This window comes from Giraffa tippelskirchi, chromosome 1, assembly GCF_054371585.1.
Source record: "Giraffa tippelskirchi isolate mGirTip1 chromosome 1, T2T-mGirTip1v1.2.pri, whole genome shotgun sequence".
NCBI lineage: Eukaryota > Metazoa > Chordata > Mammalia > Artiodactyla > Giraffidae > Giraffa > Giraffa tippelskirchi.
The window spans coordinates 223,987,299-224,013,520 of NC_137275.1; the positions used below are offsets into that span (position 1 = coordinate 223,987,299).

The 26,222-nt window shown below is 39.2% G+C and overlaps 1 protein-coding gene and 1 long non-coding RNA gene across 2 annotated transcripts in view; both read right to left on the minus strand.

The window, feature by feature from the left end:
• MEGF9 (multiple EGF like domains 9) overlaps window positions 1-26,222 on the minus strand; it is an 81,591-nt gene that overhangs the window by 12,437 nt on the left and 42,932 nt on the right. The window contains exon 3 of the mRNA XM_081528385.1: window positions 6,202-6,341. Within this exon, the coding sequence (XP_081384511.1) occupies window positions 6,202-6,341 (140 nt within the window). The remainder of the gene's footprint in view (window positions 1-6,201; window positions 6,342-26,222) is intronic.
• On the minus strand, window positions 15,458-21,110 carry LOC145520914 (uncharacterized). The gene is made up of 2 exons (XR_014064902.1): window positions 18,831-21,110; window positions 15,458-16,068 (listed from the first exon to the last, which is right to left on the minus strand). It is a non-coding gene; the product is annotated as an uncharacterized LOC145520914 (long non-coding RNA).

The window sequence follows — 26,222 nt, forward strand, 5'->3', positions numbered from 1 at the left end:
TTTCGTTCCTTATTTCACTATCTGTAGTTCACATGTAACCTGTCAGAAATGCAGCAAGTTACTTTGCTATTTTTTTTTAAAAATGCCTAATCTTCTCTACTGAGCAGAAGGCAAACTTTAACCTGTTAAACAGAAAGGACAGCCTAAGCAAACAAGGCAGTGGGTAACAGAATCACGATAAGGTCCGAGAGAAAGCCAGAGGCCAAGAAAACGCAGTTATGGAAGGAAGTGTGAATTTTATTCAAAGAGGGATGGGAAGCCTTTGGAGGGTTTGAGCACGGGAACAACATGATGTGGTTTCACGTTTTTAGAAGATCACTCTGGTTGTTATGTGGAGGCTGGACTGTGGTAGAGAGGGGCTCACAGGATCAGGACAAGGCAAGGGGCAGAACGATCAGATGAGAGACGGTGACAACAGTTGAGAGAGATGACAGCTGCTTAGACAAGGAGGACAGCAGTGAAGGTCGTGCTGAACAGCAGGCTGAGCAGAACTTGCTGGTGGACTGGGTATTTACAACGCAGGCGCATGCACTGAGTCGCTTCAGTCATGTTCACTTCCTTGTGACTCCATGGACTGAAGCTCTGCAGGCGCCTCTGTCCACTCTCCAGGCAAGAATACGGAAGTGGGTTGCCATGCCCTCCTCCAGGGGATCTTCCTGACTCAAGAGATTGAACCCGCATCTCTTATGTCTCCAGCATTAGTAAATAGGTTTTTTTACCACTAGTGCCACCTGGGAAGCCCCGGATATTTACAAAAAGGAAAAGCAAATGTGACTCGTGTGGTGCCAGTCACCAAATGAAGAAGACTAGGGACAAAGTAGGCTTAGCTTATACAGTAAAATAAAGAGTTGTTTTGGATGTGTTAGGGCCACGATGCCACACAGAGCGTTCAAGTGAAGATGTCAAGGGCACTGTTAGAGCTTTGAGTGTAGCGATCAAGGGAGAAATGTAAATCTGGTAATCAGAACAGTTGGAGATGGCATGTAAATTCAAAGGACTGAATGAGATCATGTAGGGAAAGTATAAATGCAGAAGACAAATGTGTTAAGACAAACCTCTGAGGCACTCCAGTGCTTATAGCTGAAAAGAAGAAGACCTAGTAGAACTGATCATGAATAAAAGGGGAAAAAATGGGTAATATCATAAAGTGAAGAAGGTCACTGAGTAATGAAGGAGTGGTCAAGTCCATCAAGCTGCTGAGGTCAAGGTATTCACCATGTGACACTATGAATACATGAAGGTACCTTAAATTCTCAGAAAGAAGTATATACTATGTGAACATAAGTGAAGTGAAAGTCGCTCAGCCGTGTCTGACTCTTTGCGACGCCATGGACTATACAGTCCATGGAATTCTGCAGGCCAGAATACTGGAGTGGGCAGCCTTTCCCTTCTCCAGGGGATCTTCCCAACCCAGGGATCAAACCCAGGTCTCCCGCATTGCAGGAGCTGAGCCACAAGGGAAGCCCATGTGAACATAAAGTTTTAGCTCAAAAATAACAGTCCACCCACCTCCATTTTAAGGGAAATATGTGTTGAAGAAAGAAAATCTATAAAAATACAGGAGAGCATAAAGAAGAAAAAAAAAAATCACCCAAAGAAATCTGTTACTAAGATTTTCAATACTTTTCCTTGAATCTCTCTTTTCCATAGAGAAGTTTTGGGTTTGCTTCTTAAACAGTCTAAATGCAGGACACATGTAATTGTATGTCCTGCTTCCCTCACTCTCTCACGTTGTTGTCTGACTCTTTGGGACCCCGGGGACTGCAGCCTGCCAGGCTCCTCTGTCCAGGGCATTCTCCAGGCAAGAATACTGAGTGTGTTGCCATTTCCTTCTCCAGGGGATCTTTCCAACCCAGGGACTGAACCCGAGTCTCCTGCATCACAAGCAGATTCTTTACCACGGAGCCACCTGGGAAGCCCATTTATTGCTGCTTGTAATGAGCCAGGCTCTGTATAAACATATTGCACTGAATCTTCACAACATACCATTAGGCAGTTACTGCTATAATGCCAAACTCCTAAGTGAAAAGACTAAGTAATTAGTACAAGGTAAGTCAAGATTTCATTTTCTGTGCTCTGATAATGTATTGCCTAGATAACTTGATTTGCTTCATTTCCTGTGGTTAGAAGTAAAGTTGTCTAATTTCTTAGAATTATAACTGCCACTGTGGTGAGCATCTTTGAACATAAAGCTTTTTATGAATTTTGAATTATTTCCTAAAAATTGATTCTGGGAAAAAGAATACTTGATCAGGGAAGTATTTTTAAAACTTCTGATACATCAGTTCAGTTCAGTTCAGTCGCTCAGTTGTGTCCGACTCTTTGCCACCCCATGAATTGCAGCACATCAGGCCTCTCTGTCCATCACCAACTCCCGGAGTCTACTCAAACCTATGTCCATCGAGTCAGTGATGCCATCCAACCATCTCATCCTCTGTCGTCCCCTTCTCCTCCTGCCCTCAATCCTACCCAGCATTAGGGTCTTTTCTAATGAGTCAACTCTTCGCATGATGTGGCCAAAGTATTGGAGTTTCAGCTTCAACATCAGTCCTTCCATTGAACACCCAGGACTGATCTCCTTTAGGATGGATTGACTGGATCTCCTTGCAGTCCAAGGGACTCTCAAGAGTCTTCTCCAACACCACAGTTCAAAAGCATCAATTCTTCCGTGCTCAGCTTTCTTCACCATCCAACTCTCACATCCATACATGACCACTGGAAAAACCATAGCCTTGACTAGACGGACTTTTGTTGGCAAAGTAATGTCTCTGCTTTTAAATATGCTATCTAGGTTGGTCATAACCTTCCTTCCAAGGAGTAAGCGTCTTTTAATTTCATGGCTGCAATCATCATCAGCAGTGATTTTGGAGCCCAAAAAAATAAAGTCTGACACTGTTTCCACTGTTTCCCCATCTATTTCCCATGAAGTGATGGGACCAGATGCCATGATCTTAGTTTTCTGAATGTGGAGCTTTAAGCCAACTTTTTCACTCTCCTCTTTCACTTTCATCAAGAGGCTCTTTAGTTCTTCTTCACTTTCTGCCATAAGGGTGGTGTCATCTGCATATCTGAGGTTATTGATATTTCCCCCAGCAATTTTGATTCCAGCTTGTGTTTCTTCCAGCCCAGCATTTCTCATGATGTACTCTGCATAGAAGTTAAATAAGCAGGATGACAATATACAGCCTTGACGTACTCCTTTTCCTATTTGGAACCAGTCTGTTGTTCCATGTCCACTTCTAACTGTTGCTTCCTGACCTGCATACAGGTTTCTCAGGAGACAGGTCAAATGTCTGATACATATTGCTTTCCAAAATATTTTTCTCAATATATTTTATCACAAAAAGGTTACTTTAAAAATCTAATTCAATCTAAAATATAAGGTATAGGTAAGATTAGGGGCGTGGGGGGAGTAAGGACTGTGAAAACGTAGTAAGTGGCCACCAGAGGGCAATCGTGTGTACTACGACACTGTTGGGAAAAGAAAAATCTTTTCAAACTTTGAGACAAAAGGAAAGACTGATTTTGTATTAAACTGGCAGTGTCATATCAAGTATCTATACTCTTTCATGTTAGATTCCACTTTTATTGTACTTTCAAACAGAGAAATCATTTATTTCTTATTACTAGCCTTTAGAAATCATAACCATGAAAAGCATTTCTTTTGCCTTAAATTATCTCCTGAGCAAAAACAGGTTGGGATTTACGTGACATTTAAAAGAGCTACCTCACTGCCACGAGGAAAATCAGAAATGAGAACCAGCAGTGTAGACTGCTTCCTGGCACCACAAATGAACTAGGGAGCAATGTAAACCAGCTCAACGTGGTGAGGCGTTTCAGTCATCCAGGACTACAAGTCATCTTTCCTCGTCCACTTGTTCACTCCTCCAACAGAAAGTTAGTAAATACTTACTATGGACTAATTTCCAAGCTAAATGTGTAAAATGGTGAACAAAACTGGTATGAAATTTACAATGTAGTGAACAAACCATATATGACTCAATCACAAATAAAATATATTATTACAAACTGTGATATGTGCTATGAAAAAATACCAATGTATATGAGAGTGTATAATTGAGAAAATTGTCATTTAGCTTGGAGCATAAACTGCTTTCTAGTGAAAGTAACATTTAACTGAAGGCCTGAAGGAAGGATATGGTTTAATAAGGCAAAGGGGCCAGGAGTGGGGGTACAAGTGTATTAGAAAGACTATTCCAGGCAGAGGAAAGATTATGTGCAAGAACCTTGGGACAAGGGAACATGACATATTTTAGAAATAGAAGCCAGTGTGACTGGATCACGAACAGGAAAGAAAAAGAACAGCGTAAGATAGAACTGGCAAGTAGGCAGGGACTAGATCGTGTAATTGAAAAAAATAACACAATTTCTTCTAAATCAATTTGTAAGAATAAGATTTCAACACAGATTTTTTTCCCAGAGTACTTTCTGTTCAAATATTCCGCTACCTTAATCTCATAAAAACATTGGCTACTTGTCAGACTAGTATGTTCTGATTTTTGTTGTTGGGGGGAAAAAAGATTTCCAAGGAAGTATCTCTAATCCTTACATTTAGGAAAACTGAAGACCAGAGAAGTTAATTGTCTCTAGTTTTTAACAGTTTAACTAAGTTTGCCTAGATATGGTTTTCTTTGTTCCTATACTGCCTACGGTTTGCTGAGTTGTGTGAATCTGTGAACTGGTCTCTTTCATTAATGTGGAAAACTCTGGGCCATAATCTTTTTAGATATTTGCTTCTGCCCCAGTATCTGTCTCCTTTCCTTCTGAGCCTTCAAGTACACTTACGTGAGACCTTCTGCCTGTGTCCTGTATGTCTTTTCTGCTCTGCTCTTTCCTTTGCATTTTTTCTCTCTATGCTGAAGTTTGGATATTTAAAACTGAACTGTATTTGAATCTACTAACCTTGTCTTCACTGTATCCAATAGTATATAACCTTGTCTTCACAGAGTATCCTGTAGACTGCTATTAAGTCCATGCAATGAGGTATTAATTTCAGATGTTGTATTTTTCAATTCTAGATTGTTCTTTTGATTATTTTTTTTTACTCCAAATCTCTTGAATTTTTGCCTCTTTTTCACCTGTTTTGTCTGTTTTCTCCTCTATTTTCTTAAAATATTAACTTTAGTTATTTTAAATTCATTTTAGGATAACTCTAATACCTGGGTCATCTGTGGATCTGCTTCCATTGCTTTTCTCTCAATTATTGGCCACATTTTTCTACCTCAGGATTGTCCTCTGTTTTAGTTGACAGACACAGTGTACAAAAGAACCACAGATGACTCCTCTTTCCTCTGTTAGGCAGATGTAATGACAGGATCACCCCAATTCAAACAGAAGTTGAGATAGGTTGAGGATGAACTCAATTTTAGTATGAGTCAGTTCACCTATGGCTCATCACTACTTCTTGGTCACAGCCTTCTAAGGCTTTTGATTGAGAACCCAGAAGGTATATGTGTCTCTTTAGCCCTGAAAGACTGCAACAGATCCAGAATGTGAGCAATGGATGTGAGCCTAAATCCCACGCAATCTACCTTTTGAATCTGGCAATGTCTTCAGAGAGATGGTCATATGTTGCAGCAGGCCCTTTCTTGCTAAAAAGATTTTGTCTCCTAAGCACTATAAGACTGAGAAATTTCTTTCTACCTTTTGGGCCAGCCTTCCATCTCCTGCACAGTCACTTAACGTCTTGTGGGAAAACTGGCCTTGTGTTTAGGGCCCCTCTAGTTTCCAATTCATAATGGAAGCCCCAAATGACTGCCAAAAGTTCTTCTTGTATCCTTCCTCAAGAAGAATCCTTTTACTTGGACCAAGCCCGCTCCTTAGTCTGTGCCCAGAATCAGCAAATGTCCCTTGAAAGGAAAATGGCTGGTGAACATCAGCTTACTTAGGAAGAGTTCTACCCTTTCTGGAATTTTAGTTCATATAGTTTTCATTGCTTCCATGTATTGCCAACAAACATGATTTTTGAAATTTATATATATATAAACTTTATATATATATGTGTGTGTATATATATATATATATGTAGTTGTTGTAGAAGGAGTTTTGCTTGCTATGACCTATTACATCCTACTTAGAAACTACTTACAAACTCTTTGGGAAGAATTAACTCAGAGAAGAAGGACTTCAAAATGAAAAGAACACAGACTAATTACATAAAACAGTAAGGAAAGTGTGTACCTGTGAGGGCATCACAAGTGGCAGACCGATTATTGCACTGGCAGGGTGAGCAGCCATTCTTATTAAAGCCGTAATATCCATCTTGGCATCTATCACATGAAGAACCAGTGACACCCACTTTGCACTGACATTTCCCAGAGCTGCAAATAAAAGCAAAGACAATGAACAAAATAAATCAGTTTGAAGGTTTTGTTGCTTAACATCTCATCATAGATGATTTTAATGCAGAAATAGTGTCAGCTAGATTCTAGTTACTATACACACTGAGTGATTTTTATTTTGAATTATAAGTTGAGCAACTTCATGACTATATTAATTCAATTAGCATGGTAATAACACTAATCATTTCTGACAATTTAATCCTCTGCACTTGGGTAGTTTAGGATAAATGATAAAGGAACCATGGAGAGTTCAAGTGCCCGGTCCGTCAGCATCTTTGTTTACTAAAAGCACTGGGGTATAGGACTGGCACTGCTGCTACATCTCATTCCCAAATCATCCACAGGTGCCCCGGCATCCAAACTGCCCCATCTGGAGAAGTGAAGGAAAACCACCCAGGTCTCACTCAGTCTAGCTTTTGGTTGAAGAATATCAAAACAAGGGCCTTAATGAATGTGCTAGAAACTCAATATGATTTTCTACTTTAGGCCAATGCTGTATTAACACAATTCTGGCAATTAACCAGAATTCACAACTAAGTGAATATGACTGTAATGAGGACCTCTATTCATTTCTGAATTAAACCCAAATAAACATTTTTGATTGTCAACTCCAAAAAAAGGACTAAAAATCTAAAGAAAGAAAAATATTTTATTTAGTGTCCCATTTCTTCTTATTAATCTGCTTTCTTTTCTTAGATGTCCATTACATCAGTGATATCATCTCTCTCCAATCAGTGAAACTTAAACCTTTGTTTAATTTTCAACTCTTTTCTGTCGACTCCATGCTCTTCCAATCACTCATTCAAATTCAATATACCACCAGTTTTGGTCAGATTTTCTTCCAAATTATCTCTTGTTATTTATTCTATAGTCATCTCTCTTACAATACCTTTCCTCTTCTTCAACCCTTAAAAATGTTCCTACTTTCAGGTTCATCTTTTCCCATGACTTTTCCTTGACTGGTCAACAGAGACCTTTTGGCCAATAAAGATGACAGAACATTCTCTATACTGCACATTTTACTCCTAATTATGGATTTTTCTACATTCTTTCATATATGTAACTCTAGTTAAATTGTTAAAGGCCTAAAGCAAAGGCCATATCATGCAGGTTTTTTTCAAGTTATCTTCAAGATGTAGAGTCAAACACAATGGAGCAACTAACACTTTCAAGACAAGCATGAGCAGAGGAATAGTGTGTTATAATTGTCTTCATTTCATACATTTTACTCGGTAAGTTTGCAGAGTTCAGGGACCCTATCCTAGCCATCTTGCTATCTTCAGTCTAGTATAGTACCTTGCTTGTTGTAGACAATTAATATATGCTTGATAAATAAATGCTTAATACACAAACTGAGTTTTAGAGTTAAGCACTGGGAGGGAAAAGAAAGATGAAAGGCTGCACTAATTACTAGGACTCTCAAAACAGCCAAAGTACTTTTCCCTTTTTTCCAACAGTGTGACTCTTCTTTACATGCTCATTCTAGACATCAACTTTTTAGAATTCATATCAGTCGAGTTCTGGCACAGTCATATTGGATGGGAGTCAATATAATGCAGAACTGCATCTCAATATAATTATTTCAAAGACTCAGCTCCTAATAATGAGCCCCTGTGGGGATGTTCATTCTACCTCAGGAGCCCAAGCTAAAAGTCAATACTGACACAGCTCTTACACATGGCAGTTAAGTAATCCCCTACTGCTTCCCATACTCCTAATTCTGTAATAAAAATAGAAGTTCTAAATTTGAGCATTATTGGAACTTTGGGTTGAAATTTGCAGAATGGAACTAAAGCCACTTTCAGCTGTGTGGATCTACTTGTAGTATACAAACCTAAGATTTTTTTTTTTTAATTGAGATGTGCCTCTCTGTTTATCCGCATGCCCTGGGCTAAATAACAAGGCTTTTGCCTTCTATCTTAAAAAAACTATTTTGAGCAGTTTTAGTTGAAATTCACTTCTTTCTCCCACTTAACCCATGGTTCTTTGCAATATCCCAGGGTATGCCAAAAAGGAGCAGAAAAATAGTTCTACATGGTATATTTTTAGCGCTTTACTCAAAGCCAGTCAAGAAAGGAAAGAAAGCCATGCTTATGTAAATAATAAGTACTTAACATATCTTAAAGCTTTATATCCTGAGAAGTTACCTATCAAACTCTGTATTTCTATCTTAAAGCTGCCAAATATATTGGGTTATACAATTTCTTGACTAACAATTTTACAGAAAATGTAAAATGGAAACATCTGAAAGAAGTGGTGATGATGATAAAAACAGTAAGTTATCATTTACTGAGGGCCTATGTCAATAAATACATATTTTTTCTAATCCTCAAAGTAACTCTACAAGGCAGCGGTCATAACCCTCATTTTACTACTGAGGGAATTCAAAGGGTTAAAGTTACTGTCCACACCTAATAAAGGCAGGTTTATTTATACAAAGCCAGACTTTCCCACTAAGCTACCTACCCTCTCCTCAGTTTAAGTCTAAATTTGTACAATAAATTTGCCTGCCAAATAATCTGATACCCACTTGGGTATCAAGCTTCATTCTGTAGGTTCCAAGCACCACCACTCACCATTTATTTAGGTTCTGATCCCAGTGAGCTGTTTCTGCCTTGCCGAGAATAAACCCAGTCTCTCTTCTCATTGCCAGTAAGTTTGAGATCTCCCTTAACAAATCTGAGAGTTTTTTCTGCTTGAAGACACTGCAGCCTAGCAAAGTCCCAAGGTTCTCAGAGACACAGCCCAGATTTTTATGTATTTGTTGTTATTCAGTCGCTCAGTCGTTTCCGACTCTTTGTGACCCCATGGACTATAGCACGTCATTCCCTGTTTTTCACTATCTCCTGGAATTTACTCAAACTCATGTCCATCGCGTCAGTGACACCATCAACCATCTCATCCTCTGTCACCCCCTTCTCCTCCTGCCCTCAATCTATCCCAGCATCAGGGTCTTTTCCAAGGAGTCGGCTCTTTGTATCAGGTGGCCAACGTATTGGAGCTTCAGCTTCAGCATCAGTCCTTCCAGTGAATATTCAGGGGTGATTTCCTTTAGGATTGACTGGTTGGATCTCCCTGCTGTCCAAGGGACTCTCAGGAGTCTTCTCCAGCACCACAGTTCGAAAGCATCAATTCTTTGGTGCTCAGCCTTCTTTATGGTCCAACTCTCACATCCATACACGACTACTGGAAAAACCATAGCTTTGACTTCACAGACCTTTGTCAGCAAAGTAATGTCTCTGCTTTGCAATACACTATCTAGGTTTGTCTTAGCTTTTCTTCCAAGGAGCAAGCATCTTTTAATTTCATGACTGCAGCCAGCATCCACAATGATTTTAGTTAATCTTAATTAAAGTCTGTATCGATCATACTAGAGAAGATGATTATTCTTTTTAAAATTGCAACAGAAATTTACATTTCCAAGCATGTCTCTCAAGTAACTCTGCAAAAAAGAAAACAACTGGGGAAAAACCCTTCCTACATACATATATACAGTCTTACACAAGAATACCCTGAGGTACTCAAAGGTCTAGCAGAGTAAACCTGTATTCATCAAATATGAAGTTGAGGATTATCTTATGACTCAACAAGAAGGAAACAGTCAACTGCCAAGTCTCACTATACTGTCAGAAAATTATAAAGGATATAATGTACCTTTTGGAGATTGGCTAACAATACTTCATTAGCCAGTTTCCAAGCCTTTAAAAATGTTAATCAAAATATGTTTGCTCCCCATTTCTCTATAGATATTAGATTATCTGGTAAAGAGAAGGATAAACGGCTACTTAATGACAGTGTCTGCCCAATTCACCGTCTATAAGAGATAGGTATTACCTTGGAATACACAATCACCTAATAATATCTCATAAGCATAATATAGCCAATGTTCCCAAAGTAGTTGCTATTCCTATAAGTGAACTTTCCCTTCATAATTCTGCTCCAGGCACTCAGAAGACTGATTTAAGCAGGCATCTTTCTCCCTGGAGAATATGCTCCTCAGTTCTTGATTTTTTTAAAAAAAGTGACTTTATGAATCTTGATAAGGCAATTGACTAGTCTAGATACCATGCATCCCTTTTCTTGGGTAGATTTTATTTTATTTTATTTTTTTTTCTTAGCCCCGCCCCCCTTGGGTAGATTTTAAAACAGCACAAGAGGAGGTGCTTTTTTCTCTCTCTCTTTTCAAAAACACAGAGAATGAAGGAGGGAAATCTGGTTGTGAGCCTGCAACTAGTAGTGCCTCTCCATCATGTTACTCACGGCCCACGGCCAACCTCTGCATGTATAAGAATTAAATCACTCAGCAAATATAAAGCTTTCCCTGTATGGCTTCTTTTATAAAATAAAGCCTTTACAACACCCCCTTTCATGGTCTCCCTCTGTTAAAGACTGTTGAATGCTTTTTGAAGCAAAGGTCAATGATATAAATGCAATGAAATTTTTAAAAAAAGAAAAAGTAAAAAAAAAAAAAGGTCTGTTAATAGACCACTTATGCTTATCCACAGATTTAAAATGAAGGAAGCAGACTCACGTCTTCATATCTGGAGAATAGGGGCACAGAACTGGATTTTGAAAAGTTAGAAATCTATACTACTGACATCAACTCACCAAGAATTTGAAATGGAATTTCCTCATCTGGCATCACTTTTTATAGACATGAGTTACTTGCTAGTAAAGAACTAATTGGGGTTTCTCAAGTGGCGCTCGTGGTAAAGAACCCGTGGGCCAAAGTAGGAGACGTAGGAGACATGGGTTTGAACCTGGGGTCAGGAAGCTCCCCTGGAGGAGGAAATGGCAGCCCACTCCAGTATTCTTGCCTGGAGAATTCCATGGACAGAGGAGCCTGGCGGGCTACAGTCCACAGGGTGGCACAGAGTCAGACACGGCTAAAACAACTTAGCACCATCAGCACAAAGAACTAATGAGGTATGGCTAGTTATATCAGAAAGGTGAATATGGAATTATTTATAAAGGAAGCAAAAACACTGCGGAACTAAGCTACACTAAGTGTAACTAAGTATATACTGTGCATTCTTAAATTATCCCAGACTTAATGGTAAGATTTTCTTATGGTGTCAGTGCTTAGCACAGATTTTATCACATTCACAGGTGTGAACAACTATTATAAAGTATAAACACTGAAAAAATCTCTCTCAAAATGTAAACAAAGAATACATTTTCTGACATGAAGTGATTCATTTTTTCAAAAGAAAATTCAAAGATGTATCATCTCAAGATACAGTACATATTTATGTCACACAAGTACTAGCCAAAATATCATTGTAAGAGTTCTGTTTTGTTTAAGATGAGTGGGTGGAGAATCTTCAGAATTTCCATTATTTTACCAGGGCAGGAAGGGTGGGGCACAGGAAGGGAGGTATCAGAGTCTATGGAAAACTCATAGCCTGAGGGGACACAGAGAGCTTGGTTCAAATTCCAGCTCTGCTAGTAACTAGCTACGACTAAGTACTTATTCTGTCTTGGATTCAATATTCTCATTTGTAAAATGAAGATAATTAGACCAAACTCTGTAGAGTTATTGTGAAGATTAAAGATCACATATGCAGGGTACTTAGCACAGTGTTTGGCACATAATCAATACTTAAAAAAAATGAAAGAATGATGAAGATGAAAACAATGGGTCCTAATCTTTAATTTTTTTCTGTGAATTGTAAAGAGAATCAGTTAGAATCTCTCAAGTAGGCAAAGACAGACAAGTTTATTTACTTTTAAAATTCTGTTAACAAACCTAGAAAAATGGCAAGACTTTATGGAGTAACTACCAGTTTGTAGCCAAAATGTGGCTCGGAAAAGAGAGAACATTATGAACACATGGTAGAAACAGTTTTTGGAAAGAAAATTTAAAAATTGAGAATCAGCAAAATCTTATATTAGGTGGGACCAAAGCCAGAGAGACCTGATATGCTTTTGCACCAACCAGCTAAATTGATCTAATTTTTTCTAAATTGCCAAATTTATTGATGTTTTTTATATTATCAAAACCATTATCTATTTTCTTCCTAAGATTTACAAGTTATAATTTACATGATGGCATACCTTTAGATATCGTTATCAATAAACAGTCATAGGGTCACTATCAAGATATAGTTCTAATTAGGGGAAATTAATTTATTCAGAAGCCTTGCTATTTCTCCTCCCTCCTTTTTCAAACAGCTCACATGTTGGCACTCTGACATGGAGAGAACAAGAAACAGAAGCAGAGAAATAATTACATGTATTAATGTTCTTCTTCTGCCTCTTTCAATAACTAAAAGCAGTTTAGTTTAGAAAGAGACTTAAACTGTCAGTCAAAATAGAATCTGAAATTAAGAGGAAATTTCTTACTGTAAGCTCTCCCAATATATTAAAAGTAGTTTTAAAAGGCAGCTAGTGAAAGTTTTTCTAACCAGAAAAAGCTTCTACATGGGAAAATAAACAAAACGAAAAGTTATTAACAATCCTCAATTTCATGTTTGACTCGTGGTTTGAAAAGGTAATGAAAAAACAGTATCTCCTTTTTATGAAAGAAACTCAATAATTTGGCAAAAGACCATTCACATTTAGTGTTCCTCTGTCTTTCTACAATCATGGAAAAGACTATCAAGCAATGACCAAAGCTTCTTTTCTGGAAGAAAGAAAAAAGATAGCTTTATTGTTGAAAACATTGGGCTATTATGCTAAACATTCCTTGTTTTTTTGAGGGCAAAGAGTCTAAAATATGTTTAGAGGAAATTCATATTCAGGCAGAAATTCTTAATACTCAAAAAGGGCATTGCCTAAGTGTAAAGATATTTCTGATAGCTGATCTTACCAAAATCAAATTTAAAAGTTTATTTGAAAAGTCAGAAGTAAAACTTAATGGCAAAAAAAATAAAAGTATCATATTTCCAGAGCCACAACTTGGGAAAGCAAACTTAAACTAAGAAAGTTATTTCTTACTTCCTTCATTTTTTTTAAATGGAAGAAATACAGCCATAGGAATTCTCAAACCCACACAATTACTCCATTATTTGATAGAGATTTCTGCATTTCAAAAACCATTTTGAAAAGAGAAAAAGCATGAAGTCCCAGTGTCATGTTCTTGAAAAGATTATGCTTCTCACATATGTTAACATTTGTAGTCTTTTGTAACCATTGTAAAAGGTTTGCTTAGTAAAAGGACAATTATTAATACTTAGTTTGTGTACATGCTGTGTTCTAAAAATTAACTTGTAGTTCTTAGAATTTAGAACTCATTTTCTCACAGAAATGACAGCACAAGTGGTGATTTAGTTTCCAGATGAGCAAACAAAAACCTGTTTAGCTAAAAATGTTGACACTAACAGTACTGAGGACCAAGTCCTTTATACCTAACTAAGCCTTTGAGTTCTGAACCCTCTAAGGAGTGGAGTGGTCAGGGGGCAATATGAATCTTAATTCCTACTACAGGTTATAAATAAAGTGCACAGAGCAATATTTATCTATGCATTACTTAATTTTCTTCTTACAATATGTCATTCATTAGCCTCAGTTTTGTCAGTTTCTTGCTGTTTGATTATTGGGCAAGTTAAATTTGCAGATCTGAAAAATAAGAATAATAATCCTTGTTTCAAAAATTGTCTCAGTTTACGTGTTTAAGTGTCTTCCAAATTTTAGTAGCTCTTTATACGGTAAAATAATAATATTCTCAATACTCCCAATTGTTAGAAAATAGTAATGTGAATGACTCAATTTTCAAGGTCACACAGCCAGAGGGTAATCAGAATTAGAGCCCAAGTCTTCTGCCTACAAATACAATGTTTTTCTCTTTTTCTCCTATATTCTAGTTTACTTCTATGTACATATGAAAGCAATTCAGAAGGATTTAATGTGCTCATCTTTATAGACTTGCAAAACTTCTACAAGAAGCTTTTTATGTTGATCTTCTGCTGGCTCAATCATCAGTCATTTAAATATCTCCTAAATTGAATGAGACTTTAAAATAATTGCCCAAGAAATGAGACATTACTTCCAATCTGTCTCAATACGATTCCAAGATTTGGGAGCTCTAGTTTCCTACTTGTATTTAGCACTATTTGCAAATGCCCCTATTTTAGCCAGTTTCCTTGCAAAGCTTTCTTTTACCCCCTAGCAAGTTTATTGATGTAACTTTGGAAAGTTCTTCAATTTTCATCTTCAAATTATTAAATTTTTTATTTATTCAAAAGTAGACAAATTTAAAGATAATACAACTTAAAAGAACAATACATTCAAAACTTTGATACCCACTAGGGAGACATTTGCAGCCCCTTATGTAGCCCTCCTCAACTGCATGCCCTTCTCTTGCCCCAGAAGCAATTAAGTTTTAATCATTCTTTAGCTTTTTAAGAGTTTTAACATCTCTGTGCGTGTGTGCGTGCTAAGTCACTTCAGTCGTGTCTGTCTCTTTGTGACCCTTTGGACTGTAGCCCACCAGGCTCCTCTGTCCATGGGATTCTCCAGGCAAGAATACTGGAGTGAGTAGCCATGTCCTCCTGCATGGGATCTTCCTGACCCAGGGATTGAATCAACATCTCTTATGTCTCCTGTATTGGCAGGCAGGTTCTTTACCACTAGGGCCATCTGGGAAAACCTACCATCTCTGTATGTATTACTAATATCATTTATCACATAGTTTTGCCTGCTCTTAAACTTTGTTCAGAGAAGGCAATGGCAGCCCACTCCAGTCCTCTTGCCTGGAAAATCCCATGGGTGGAGGAGCCTGGTAGGCTGCAGACCCATGGGGTCGCTAGGAGTCGGACACGACTGAGCGACTTCACTTTCACTTTTCCCTTTCATGCACTGGAGAAGGAAATGGCAACCCACTCCAGTATTCTTGCCTGGAGAATCTCGGGGACGGCGGAGCCTGGTGGGCTGCCGTCTATGGGGTCGCACAGAGTCGGACACGACTGAAGCGACTTAGCAGCAGCAGCAGCAACAGCAAACTTTGTTAATAAAAATCATCATGTACTCTTCAATTCACTTTTTTCTTGATCCATAGACGATTATGTTTTGAAATTCATCACAGTAAATTAGTATAGCTATAGTCATTCATTTTTCTCTGCTGTACTGTATTTCATCACATAAATATAATCCTATTTATTTATTCATTCTTCTAAACATATGGGCTGTTTTCATTTGTTATTATGGATACCAAAGGCTTCTGTTAACCTTCTTATATGTCCCTTCTGGTACACATGAGCATGTATTTCTCTAGGGTACTTACCAAGGAATGGTACTGCAAGGTCACTGAGTTTGTGTGTGATCAACTTTACTAGGCAATACCTGTTTTCCAAAAATAAGAACTAGCTCTCAACGAAAATGCTATTTTACTTAACCTCAATATTCTGACTCTGCTAAAAGGGCCTCTTTAATATACACAGTTCTCACATAAACAAAGAACAGAGGCTAGAATGCCTTCTGGTTTTCTCTTACATATAAGTTGATATTAGGTTTTAGGGGGCAGTATTGTCCACTAGATCAATGGTTGGAGAAGGCACTGGCGACCTACTCCAATACTCTTGCCTGGAAAATCCCATGGACAGAGGAGCCTGGTGGGCTGCAGTCCATGGGGTCACTAAGAGTCAGACGCGACTGAGCGACTTCACTTTCCCTTTTCACTTTCGTGCATTGGAGAAGGAAATGGCAACCCACTCTGGTGTTCTTGCCTGGAGAATCCCAGGGACAGAGGAGCCTGGTGGGCTGCCGTCTATGGGGTTGCACAGAGGTGGACACAACCGACGCGGCTGAGCAGCAGCAGCAAATGAATGGTGCTCAAATCTAAGCATGCATCTAGAAGGCCGCTCGGCCCTATCCCAAGATTTAGGATTCAACAGGTCTAGGGTTGGCCCCAGACATTTTCATTTCTAATTCCTAGGTTCTGCTGATACTGGTCTGGAGACCCTACTTAGAGAACCCCTGTACTAGATTAATAAGATTATTCTTATTTTACTACCTATTAATACTTTTAACACTCCTAGCCCTGACGGGTAAAGCTGCTTAATTTCCACTTGTAGGCTTAGTGCTGGACCCTTTATTTGGTATCATTTCCAACATAAGCAATCAACCTCAGTGATCTGCCATTACGTTCCATTTGCTTACTGGTTCATTTAACCTCAGTCCCCTATATTCTCAATGACTGAATTACAATCATTATCTGAATAGATGAATTACAGCTAATTTCTCAGTGCCTGGCTCCTGGTCCTAGGTGCCCTGTCTGCCTACTTTTCACCTCAGTGGCTAGGTCCATGACACTTGTTTTCACATCTCCAACATGTCAAATGCCTGACAGCAAGTCAGGAGGACACAGCTTTGATAGTCATTAATGTGCTAATTTCTGCCTTTCAAATGAGTCTCTACAGATATGGATTCTCTACAGATACTTCCATTATTTCAAATTGTCTCCTTCTATGCAATATCTCTTGTGTTGTTGGAATAGGGTGTTTGCTATTACCAGTGCGTTCTCGTGGCAAAACTCTATTAGCCTTTGCCCTGCTTCATTCTGTACTCCAAGGCCAAACTTGCCTGTTACGCCAGGGGTTTCTTGACTTCCTACTTTTGCATTCCAGTCCCCTATAATGAAAAGGACATCTTTTTTGGGTGTTAGTTCTAGAAGGTCTTGTAAGTCTTCATAGAATCGTTCAACTTCAGCTTCTTCAGTGTTACTGGTCGGGGCATAGACTTGGATTACCGTGATATTGAATGGTTTGCCTTGGAAATGAACAGAGATCATTCTATCGTTTTTGAGATTGCATCCAAGTACTGCATTTTGGACTCTTTTGTTGACCATGATGGCTACTCCATTTCTTCTAAGGGATTCTTGCCCACAGTAGTAGATATAACGGTCATCTGAGTTAAATTCACCCATTCCAGTCCATCTTAGTTCGCTGATTCCTAGAATGTCAATGTTCACTCTTGCCATCTCCTGTTTGACCACTTCCAATTTGCCTTGATTCATGGACCTAACATTCCAGGTTCCTATGCAATATTGCTCTTTACAGTATCGGACTTTGCGTCTATCACCAGTCACATCCACAGTTGGGTATCGTTTTTGCTTTGGCTCCATCCCATCATTCTTTCTGGAGTTATTTCTCCACTGATCTCCATTAGTATATTGGGCACCTACTGACCTGGGGAGTTCATCTTTCAGTGTCCTATCTTTTTGCCTTTTCATACTGTTCGTGGGGTTCTCAAGGCAAGAATACTGAAGTGGTTTGCCATGCCCTTCTCCAGTGGACCACAATAAACTGTGGAAAATTCTGAAAGAGATGGGAATACCAGACCATCTGACCTGTCTCTTGAGAAACCTGTATGCAGGTCAGGTAGCAACAGTTAGAACTGGACATGGAACAACAGACTGGTTCCAAATAGGAAAAGGAATACGTCAAGGCTGTATATTGTCACCCTGCTTATTTAACTTATATGCAGAGTACATCATGAGAAACGCTGGGCTGGAAGAAATACAAGCTGGAATCAAGATTGCCGGGAGAAATACCAATAACCTCAGATATGCAGATGACACCACCCTTATGGCAGAAAGTGAAGAAGAACTAAAGAGCCTCTTGATGAAGGTGAAAGAGGAGAGTGAAAAAGTTGGCTTAAAGCTCAATGTTCAGAAAACTAAGATCATGGCATCTGGCCCCATCACTTCATGGAAAATAGATGGGGAAACAGTGGAAACAGTGTCAGACTTTATTTTTTTGGGCTCCAAAATCACTGCTGATGGTGATTGCAGCCATGAAATTAAAAGATGCTTACTCCTTGGAAGGAAGGTTATGGCCAACCTAGATAGCATATTTAAAAGCAGAGACATTACTTTGCCAACAAAAGTACGTCTAGTCAAGGCTATGGTTTTTCCAGTGGTCATGTATGGATGTGAGAGTTGGATGGTTAAGAAAGCTGAGTGCCGAAGAACTGATGCTTTTGAACTGTGGTGTTGGAGAAGACTCTTGAGAGTCCCTTGGACTGCAAGGAGATCCAATCAATCCATCCTAAAGGAGATCAATCCTGGGTGTTCATTGGAAGGTCTGATGCTGAAGCTGAAACTCCAATACTTTGGCCACCTCATGCGAAGAGTTGACTCATTGGAAAAGACCCTAATGCTGGGTAGGATTGGGGGCAGAAGGAGAAAGGGACGACAGAGGATGAGATGGTTGGATGGCATAACCGACTCGATGGACATGGGTTTGGGTGGACTCCGGGAGTTGGTGATGGACAGAGAGGCCTGGCGTGCTGCAATTCATGGGGTCGCAGAGAGTCGGACACAACTGAGCGACTGAACTGAACTGAACTGATGCAATATCTGGGCTTCCCAGGTGGCTCAGTGGTAAAGAATCAGCCTGCCAATGCAGGAGACACAGGAGATATGAGTTTGATCTCTGGGTCAGAAAGATCCCCTGGAGTAGGAAATGGCAACCTGCTTTGGAGTTCTTGCCTGGAAAATTCCATGGACAGAGGATCTTGGTGGGCTACAGTCCGTGGGGTCTCAAAGAGTCAGACGTGACTGTACAATGGAGCACACACACACGTGTGAAATATTTATCTTCATAGTCCCCAAATATGACTTCTATTAATAGATTTACGTCTCTATGGGCCAGTTCCTAGGTGGATGAGTCATGCTAACCCACATCCAGATCTGCACATAGACTGAGACACTGCCATATCTAATCTTGCTCATTCTACTTTAGGGGACATTTCTATACAGTGGGGAAAGCCTTGAAGATAGACAGACCTAGACTCAAATCTAAGCTCTGCCACTTATTAGGTATGCCACATGGCTGAGAAACTTAGCCTCTAAGAGCAAGATAGCTAAACTGTTCTGAGAAATCAGAGACATTACATGTATAAAACATCAGGCATAGCGGTTTACCAGTGTTCATTAGGTGTTCATGTCCTTCTGATCCTCCTACTGAATTGTGTAACTTCCTTAGGTGAACAGCTTAGTTAAGAAAGCTAAAACTGTTTCCCTGCAAAAACCTTTCAAACATCTATAGTGTCTGTTTTATTGGACATCCTATTTAATTGTAGAACTCTTTAAAAAAAATCAACTCAAGACCAAGAAAAATAAAGATTAAAAGAGATGGCGTTGTAGTGTAGTGTATGTGTTAGGAATGGGCAGAAGAGATGAAGGGATTCTGTTATGGATAACATAAGCCATATTTTCATCACCGCTTGTGGCAGTGTGAGAAGAACGTCTAGGTTCTTCCTGTATAGTATTCAGAAAACTTCTTAAACTCAATGGTATCTCAGGTCTCTTTGAGAATCTACTGAATGTTGCAGATCTTCTCCACAGAAAAATGCCCAGATCACCATTGCATTTTGTGTACTTCCCCATCTTAGGTTAAGAACTCCTGACTGAACCCAGAACTGCATGCCATGGAAGTTTAATGCAACAGAAAGAACAAGGGATTCGGTGTCAGAAGACCCTGAAATGACTCCTTCTCACTCTGGTAATTAATAGATATCTAGCTTTGGGCTTCTCTTGGAACTTTCTTTTTTTTTTTTTTAATTTTTTTTTTTTTTTTAGGAACTTTCAAATACTACTTTTCATCTATAATTTGGTGGATAATAATTGTTACAACACTCCCCCTCAGGGTTGTTGTTAGAATGAAATGAGAAAACGTACAAGAGAAAAGAATACTATTATTTTTAAATGACTTTATTCCCCAGAAACCTACTAAGTTTATTAACACAGGAACAAACTCGAAAATCTCAAATTATTGAAATTCATGGAATATATCATACCAGAGAATTAACTTAATAAATAAAAAATCATGATAGTGACTTTAATAATAATGAAATTTTTATGGGACTAATTTTAAACTAGTCCCGTATACTTTGAATGTCAAAATAATCATGACTGAAGCACTCATACTCCTTTTTAAAGGAAATCTACAGAGACTTCAAGTCCACATCTCTCTCTGAGATTGAGGAATTTAGATATTTTGAGTGGAAATCAAATCCAAAGAGAAAAAAAGATGAGTAGTCCCATATTTCTCTCTACCCTATAGAAAACATATTTCTTGCTATGAAAAAAACGATCTAAGATGGAAAAAGTCATGCTGATTTAATTTTCCTTCAAGGGACACAGGAAGACAAGCCTTCTCTTTGGGAACAAGTGTCCTTCTATTTCAGCCCAAGTCTACTAGGAAGCCTTTCTTTTACAACTTTAGAGAAAAAAGATATTTAAAACATTAAAATAGGCTATGAATTTGATTGTATATTCTAACCAGAAGGTCATACATCTAAAATGGCAGATTTTTACAATAAGTTTATTTCCTTATCCTGATTCTTCTTCTGAACCTAAAGGCTAAGAATTGTCACCAGGACCAATTCTTCCCTCATAATAAGACAGTAATACTATCCATATTCCCTTGATGGACTGTTCCAAACAACTATTCTATTAACTTTTTATTTTGAAATAATAGTAAAGAAAAGTTGTAAAGGTAGTACAGAGGGCTCTCATGTACTATTTATCCTCATGTGAACTTCTCATATAACCATGGTATATTCATAAAAACTGAAAGATAACATCGCGGTACTGCTACTAACTATAGATTTTATCAGATTCTCCTAATTTTTATGCCAAGGTTCTTTTTCTGTTCCAGGGTCCAATCCAGGATTATCACCTTACATTTGCTCATCTCCCTGGCCTCTTCCAATCTGATAGTTTCTTGGTCTTTCATTGTCTTTTACTACCTTGAAGCTTTTGCAGAGTACTGGTCAGGTATTTTGTAAAATGTCCCTCAATTTGGATTTGTCTGTTGTCTTGTCAGGATTAGACTGAGGTTATGAATTTGGGGTAAGGATATCACAGAGGTAACAAGCCTTCCTCATTTTATCATATCAGGGAGGACAGGATACTCACATGACTTACTACTAATAATGTTACCTTTACCACTCAAATGATAACTTTTCATGCTAGGAGTCTGTATATACAGTAGCTAAACCTAGGATGGTTATCACGCTTATTTGGAAAAGAAGCAGAGGTTCAGCCACTCAACTAACAAACCCCGGGAACGACTGAAGGCAGTCTAGTCAGACAGGTGCTGGTTTGAGCTGTTTTCTGACACTTACTAGTTACCTGTTAGGGGGCAAATTACTCAAGTCTCAGTTTCTTCATCTGTAAAATGAGAATAATTCCACTTCAGTCAGCTGTTATTTATCCTTACAAGATAGTACATATAAAGCACTTAGCTTGGCACACAGTAAACAGACAATAAATGTTAATGCTGTACATTCTGGGGCTGATGGTGGTAGTAATAATGTGACTCAGTGGTAGAAGAATCTGCCTGCCAATGTAGGAGATACAGGTTCGATCCCTGGGCTGGGAAGATCCGCTGGAGTAGGAAATGACAACCCACTTCAGTATTCTTAACTGGGAAATTCCATGAACAGAGGAACCTGGTGGGCTACATACAGTCCATGGGGTCGCAAAGAGCTGGACCCGACTGAGCGACTGAACAACAACAGTGATGTCAGTAGTATTTTCCAAGTTGTGTTGGGTGCTCGTTTCATCTCAGGAAGAAGTCAAAGGACAGCCCAGAAAAATAGCTCGTGTTTATAAGATTTTTTAAACTTTTTAAGTGTAGTAAAATGTCCTATCAGAGAGATATTGAACTAGAGATTAAATACGTGGATTTTTTTCCTTCTTTGCAAGAGAAGTTTGCAACTGCTTTGCCGTTTGGGCAGGGGTTATTTGCTCGAAAATAACCTTCGAGCAGATCCTACTGGTGGGAGAAGAATCATTTAAGTCACGGTTCCCTTAGCAAGTTTAGAGTGAACAAGTCCCACTGTCTGAGAGAGGTGTTTAACAAGACCTTTTGTATTGGGGAAGGAGAGAGATTTGGGATTTGTTAGGTAAAAGATGTTACAAAATGTCTTCAACCAGTACTCTTGGAACTGGCTTGTACACTGGATGGAACTACACATATAGACCAAAGGAGTCAATTATTAAATTTCTGTAACTTTAGAGCCCCAGTTTAGAGCATCGTTGAAGGAACTTGGAACCAAGGGAGTGAGTTTATCTTCCCTCAGAGAACTGCTGCTGCCAATTATCCTGGACCAGGAAAATCAACCCCCAGTAGTGATCAAGCATCACTGATCACATCAGGTTGTGCAGGGCTAGGCCTCAACCCCAAAATTTAATATATGAGTGAGAAACAACAACATTAGTGAACTGATCAGAATCACATGCCCCTGATACTCAGCATTAGTGGAGGACTATCTCCTAGAGCTACTGGAAAATTAGTAATTAATGGTTGGGGAATGGACTGACTCAAAAAGAGGGCCCTGGATTTGTGCTACTGAGGCATGTGAGTGTCAGAGTAATTAACTGGAAATATAGAAGAGGTATGTCTACATTTGAACCCTGTTTGTGGAAAGCTTGTCAGTTATATAAGCACTCAACTTCCCCATATCTATTATATTTGCTAACGCCAAAGGGCTCTCTATAAAGATGAATAGTTTTTAAAGAATCTTCAAAGGTAAAGGGCCCTTGGATTTATTTTTAGCAACACAGAAAGAACATGGGTATGGGGACACTGCTTGACACTCAGCTTGTGGGGAATAAAAACCCCATGGGATACAGTAGGTGGTGGCAGCTACAGAAGCAGAAGACAGCAGATTCAACTCCGGCCGCCGGCAACAAAGGAGGAACAGCAAGCACGCGGCGAGGGCACGGGCCAGAGAAGGAGCCCTGGGACTGAGCAACTCCCGAAACTCAACCCAGAAACCCAAACTGCCTTCCAATTCGTGTACATGCATTAGAGCAAAAAATGGTAAACTTTCTAGACAGCTATGCACAGAAACACTGCTCTCCTTGGGCAGATCACCATTCTCACTATCTCCTTTCTCTCAGGGTAGTCGCCCCAGTCTCCCTAGCTTTCACTCTGCCTTGGCTCTCCGCCTGCTTATATCCACCCATTCTACCACTGCTGGCACGCAGGGCTGATCTTTCATTTGCTTAAAAAGTGCTTTGTGAATAAAATCCAAATCGTGTGTCTGGCCCTTAACACGTCTGTCCCATCTGCGACCTGACCCCAGCAGGGCTTGCCAGATGTACGTCCTCTGCCTCCACTCCCCCTTCACCTTACATCCTGTGTAAGCGCATCTCTGAGATGTTAATCTTGCCACTTCCTGCTCTGTAGCATTCTTTTGCACCTTTTCCACTTCCATGTGTCTAAATCCTTTCCTTCCTTCAAAACTGAGGTCTAAAGCTATCTCCTCGATGAAATCATCTCTGACTTTTCCAGCTATAAGTGACATCTCCCAGTTTCTTAGTCCCCTTAACGTTTTATCTTTCTATTTTATGATGTGGGTCAGTTTTTACTTTGTACTATAATCATATATATACGTGGTTGTTGTTTAGTCGCTAAGTCGTGTCCGACTCTTAGAGACCCCGTGGACTGTAACCTACCAGGCTCCTCTGTCCATGGGATTCTCCAGGCAAGAGTATCGGAGTGGGTTGCCATTACCTTCTCCAGGGGATCTTCCCGACCCAGGGATTGAACCTGCGTCTCTTGAGTCTCCTGAGTTGGCAGGCAAACTCTTACCACTGAGCCACCAGGGAACCCTATGTTTCTTAATAACCTTACCAGGCCAGAAGCTCCTTTTGTCTTCCCATTGTCTTATTTACTTCCTACAAGGCCTATTAAAGTACCCTGTACATAATTTGTTAAACAAATAAACACTTGTGTGGTACCAAATACTACATTTATATGAACTTGATTATTTGTATTAACACTATTAGCATATATATAACTATAGATTTGGGGGAGTTTCTCAGAAGCAAAATAATAGCCTTGTAGTATTATAAATAATAAAACTTAATTTTTTTTCTTTAAAAAATTTCAAACTGACCTAAAAGTGACTTAATAAAATGAAACAAGTAGTAGAGTCTGCAATACGGTTTAGGGAAAATTATACATTTGATCAACAGCAACTACATCAATTCACCGTGACATGTTATGTTAATGTTCACAAGGGTCACCAATAGCTGGGAGGAAAAAGCACCTTTTTTGCTTTTTTCTTTTTTCCATTTGTTTGACTACAGATGATATCTAGTTAATAATTAGAAGACCAGGAGGGCAGACCGTGCTCTGTATTCAAAGGAGGATTTAAGACACAAACGCACTGACTAATACAGAGCTTTCCAAACTGTAATAGACGCGGACTGTTTACACTAAACCTCAGCGCACTCAGCGCTTTTTCTGAATAAGCCCCCGTCTGGCAATTTATTAACATTCAAATTTTAGTCTAATCTGTTTTACCATGAACTTTACATGATTTATTTTCTAAGACATAAACCATTTGGCACTGTAGAAACATTTACGGAAACAAATGAACCATGACAGGATAAAGGTTGACATCAGTTACCTGCTTCTGACCAAGATGGCTACCTTTTAAAATTCTACCTTCAAGGAAAAAAACACTGAAGTATACCAAAAAAAGGTAAATGTAAACTAAAGACTGGTATAATTTCAAGAAAAATAACTGGGGTAAAGAATAAAGTTATTTTTAAATAAAATTAAAGCTACGAAGCTTTGTTTTCCTTAGAATATGCTAGTTTATAAGATTTCTTGAGCTTGGCACACAATATGTGCGCAACTGTCTACCAGACATCTCTATCTGAACGTCCCATAGAAAATGAACACGCTAAAGCCTAAGATTAGAAAGTAACATGGGAGTCATCTCTCTCTCTCTCTTGCTGCTGCTGCTGCTGCTGCTAAGTCGCTTCAGTCGTGTCCGACTCTGTGCGACCCCATAGACGGCAGCCCACCAGGCTCCGCCGTCCCCGGGATTCTCCAGGCAAGAATACTGGAGTGGGTTGCCATTTCCTTCTCCAGTGCATGAAAGGGAAAAGTGAAAGTGAAGTGGCTCAGCCGTGTCCGACTCTTAGCGACCCCATGGACTGTAGCCTACCAGGCTCCTCCATCCATGGGATTTTCCAGGCAAGAGTACTGGAGTGGGGTGCCACTGCCTTCTCCGTCTCTCTCTCTTACTCAATAAATAAAATCAACTACCCAGTTCTGTAGGTTTTTCTCTCTTACACTGGTTCCCTCCTCTCTAGCACCATTGCCAACGTCAATGGCTTAGATAAGCCTTTTAATTTTTCTTACTTGAACAGCTACACAATAGCCTTCTCCCAGCTCTCTCTGCCTGAGCTCACTCTCTATCCAGCAGACTTCTGAAAGAGTAAATATTCTAAAGAGCGCATCCAGCGCACTGCATACTCAGCACTCTTCGGTGAACACACTAACCTACAGAGCGTATCAGCCCTTCCGGCCCGGCCCTGTTTCCTCTTCAACTATTCATTCGTTCTGTTCATTCGCCACATGTTTGCCGTGTCTGCTTCGTACCAGGCCATACTCTAGGGTCAGACATACAATAGTGAACAGACAGACAAAAGTCTCATCTTTTCAAACTTTCCTCTCTGCCTCAAGTGTTTCCTGCCTTCAAGAAATTGTGAGCCTCTTGCGGTCTACTACAGATGGCTTGTTCTTTCACATAAACTTCTACTCATCATTCAAATTTCAATTTAAATGTAATCTCCTCTCTCAAGACCTCCTGAATCTCCTGTGTAGTTTATAAATGCTATTTTGTTTATATTTCTATCTTTCCATCTCAAGCTCCATGAGCATAGGAATAATATCTTTTGATATATAGTTGGCAAATGCAATGTCTATTAAATGAAATGTGTGGATAAAATGACAAAGGTTTCCTCAATTTTAAATTATTTCTGGTGATCAAATAACTTTTCTATGTCCCAAAATTATAGGAAAAGTAATAAATCAGAGTTTACACAAGCAACTGTTACTCCTGATTATTACACAACAGGTGATTTTCAGAGCCCCATATGAATAT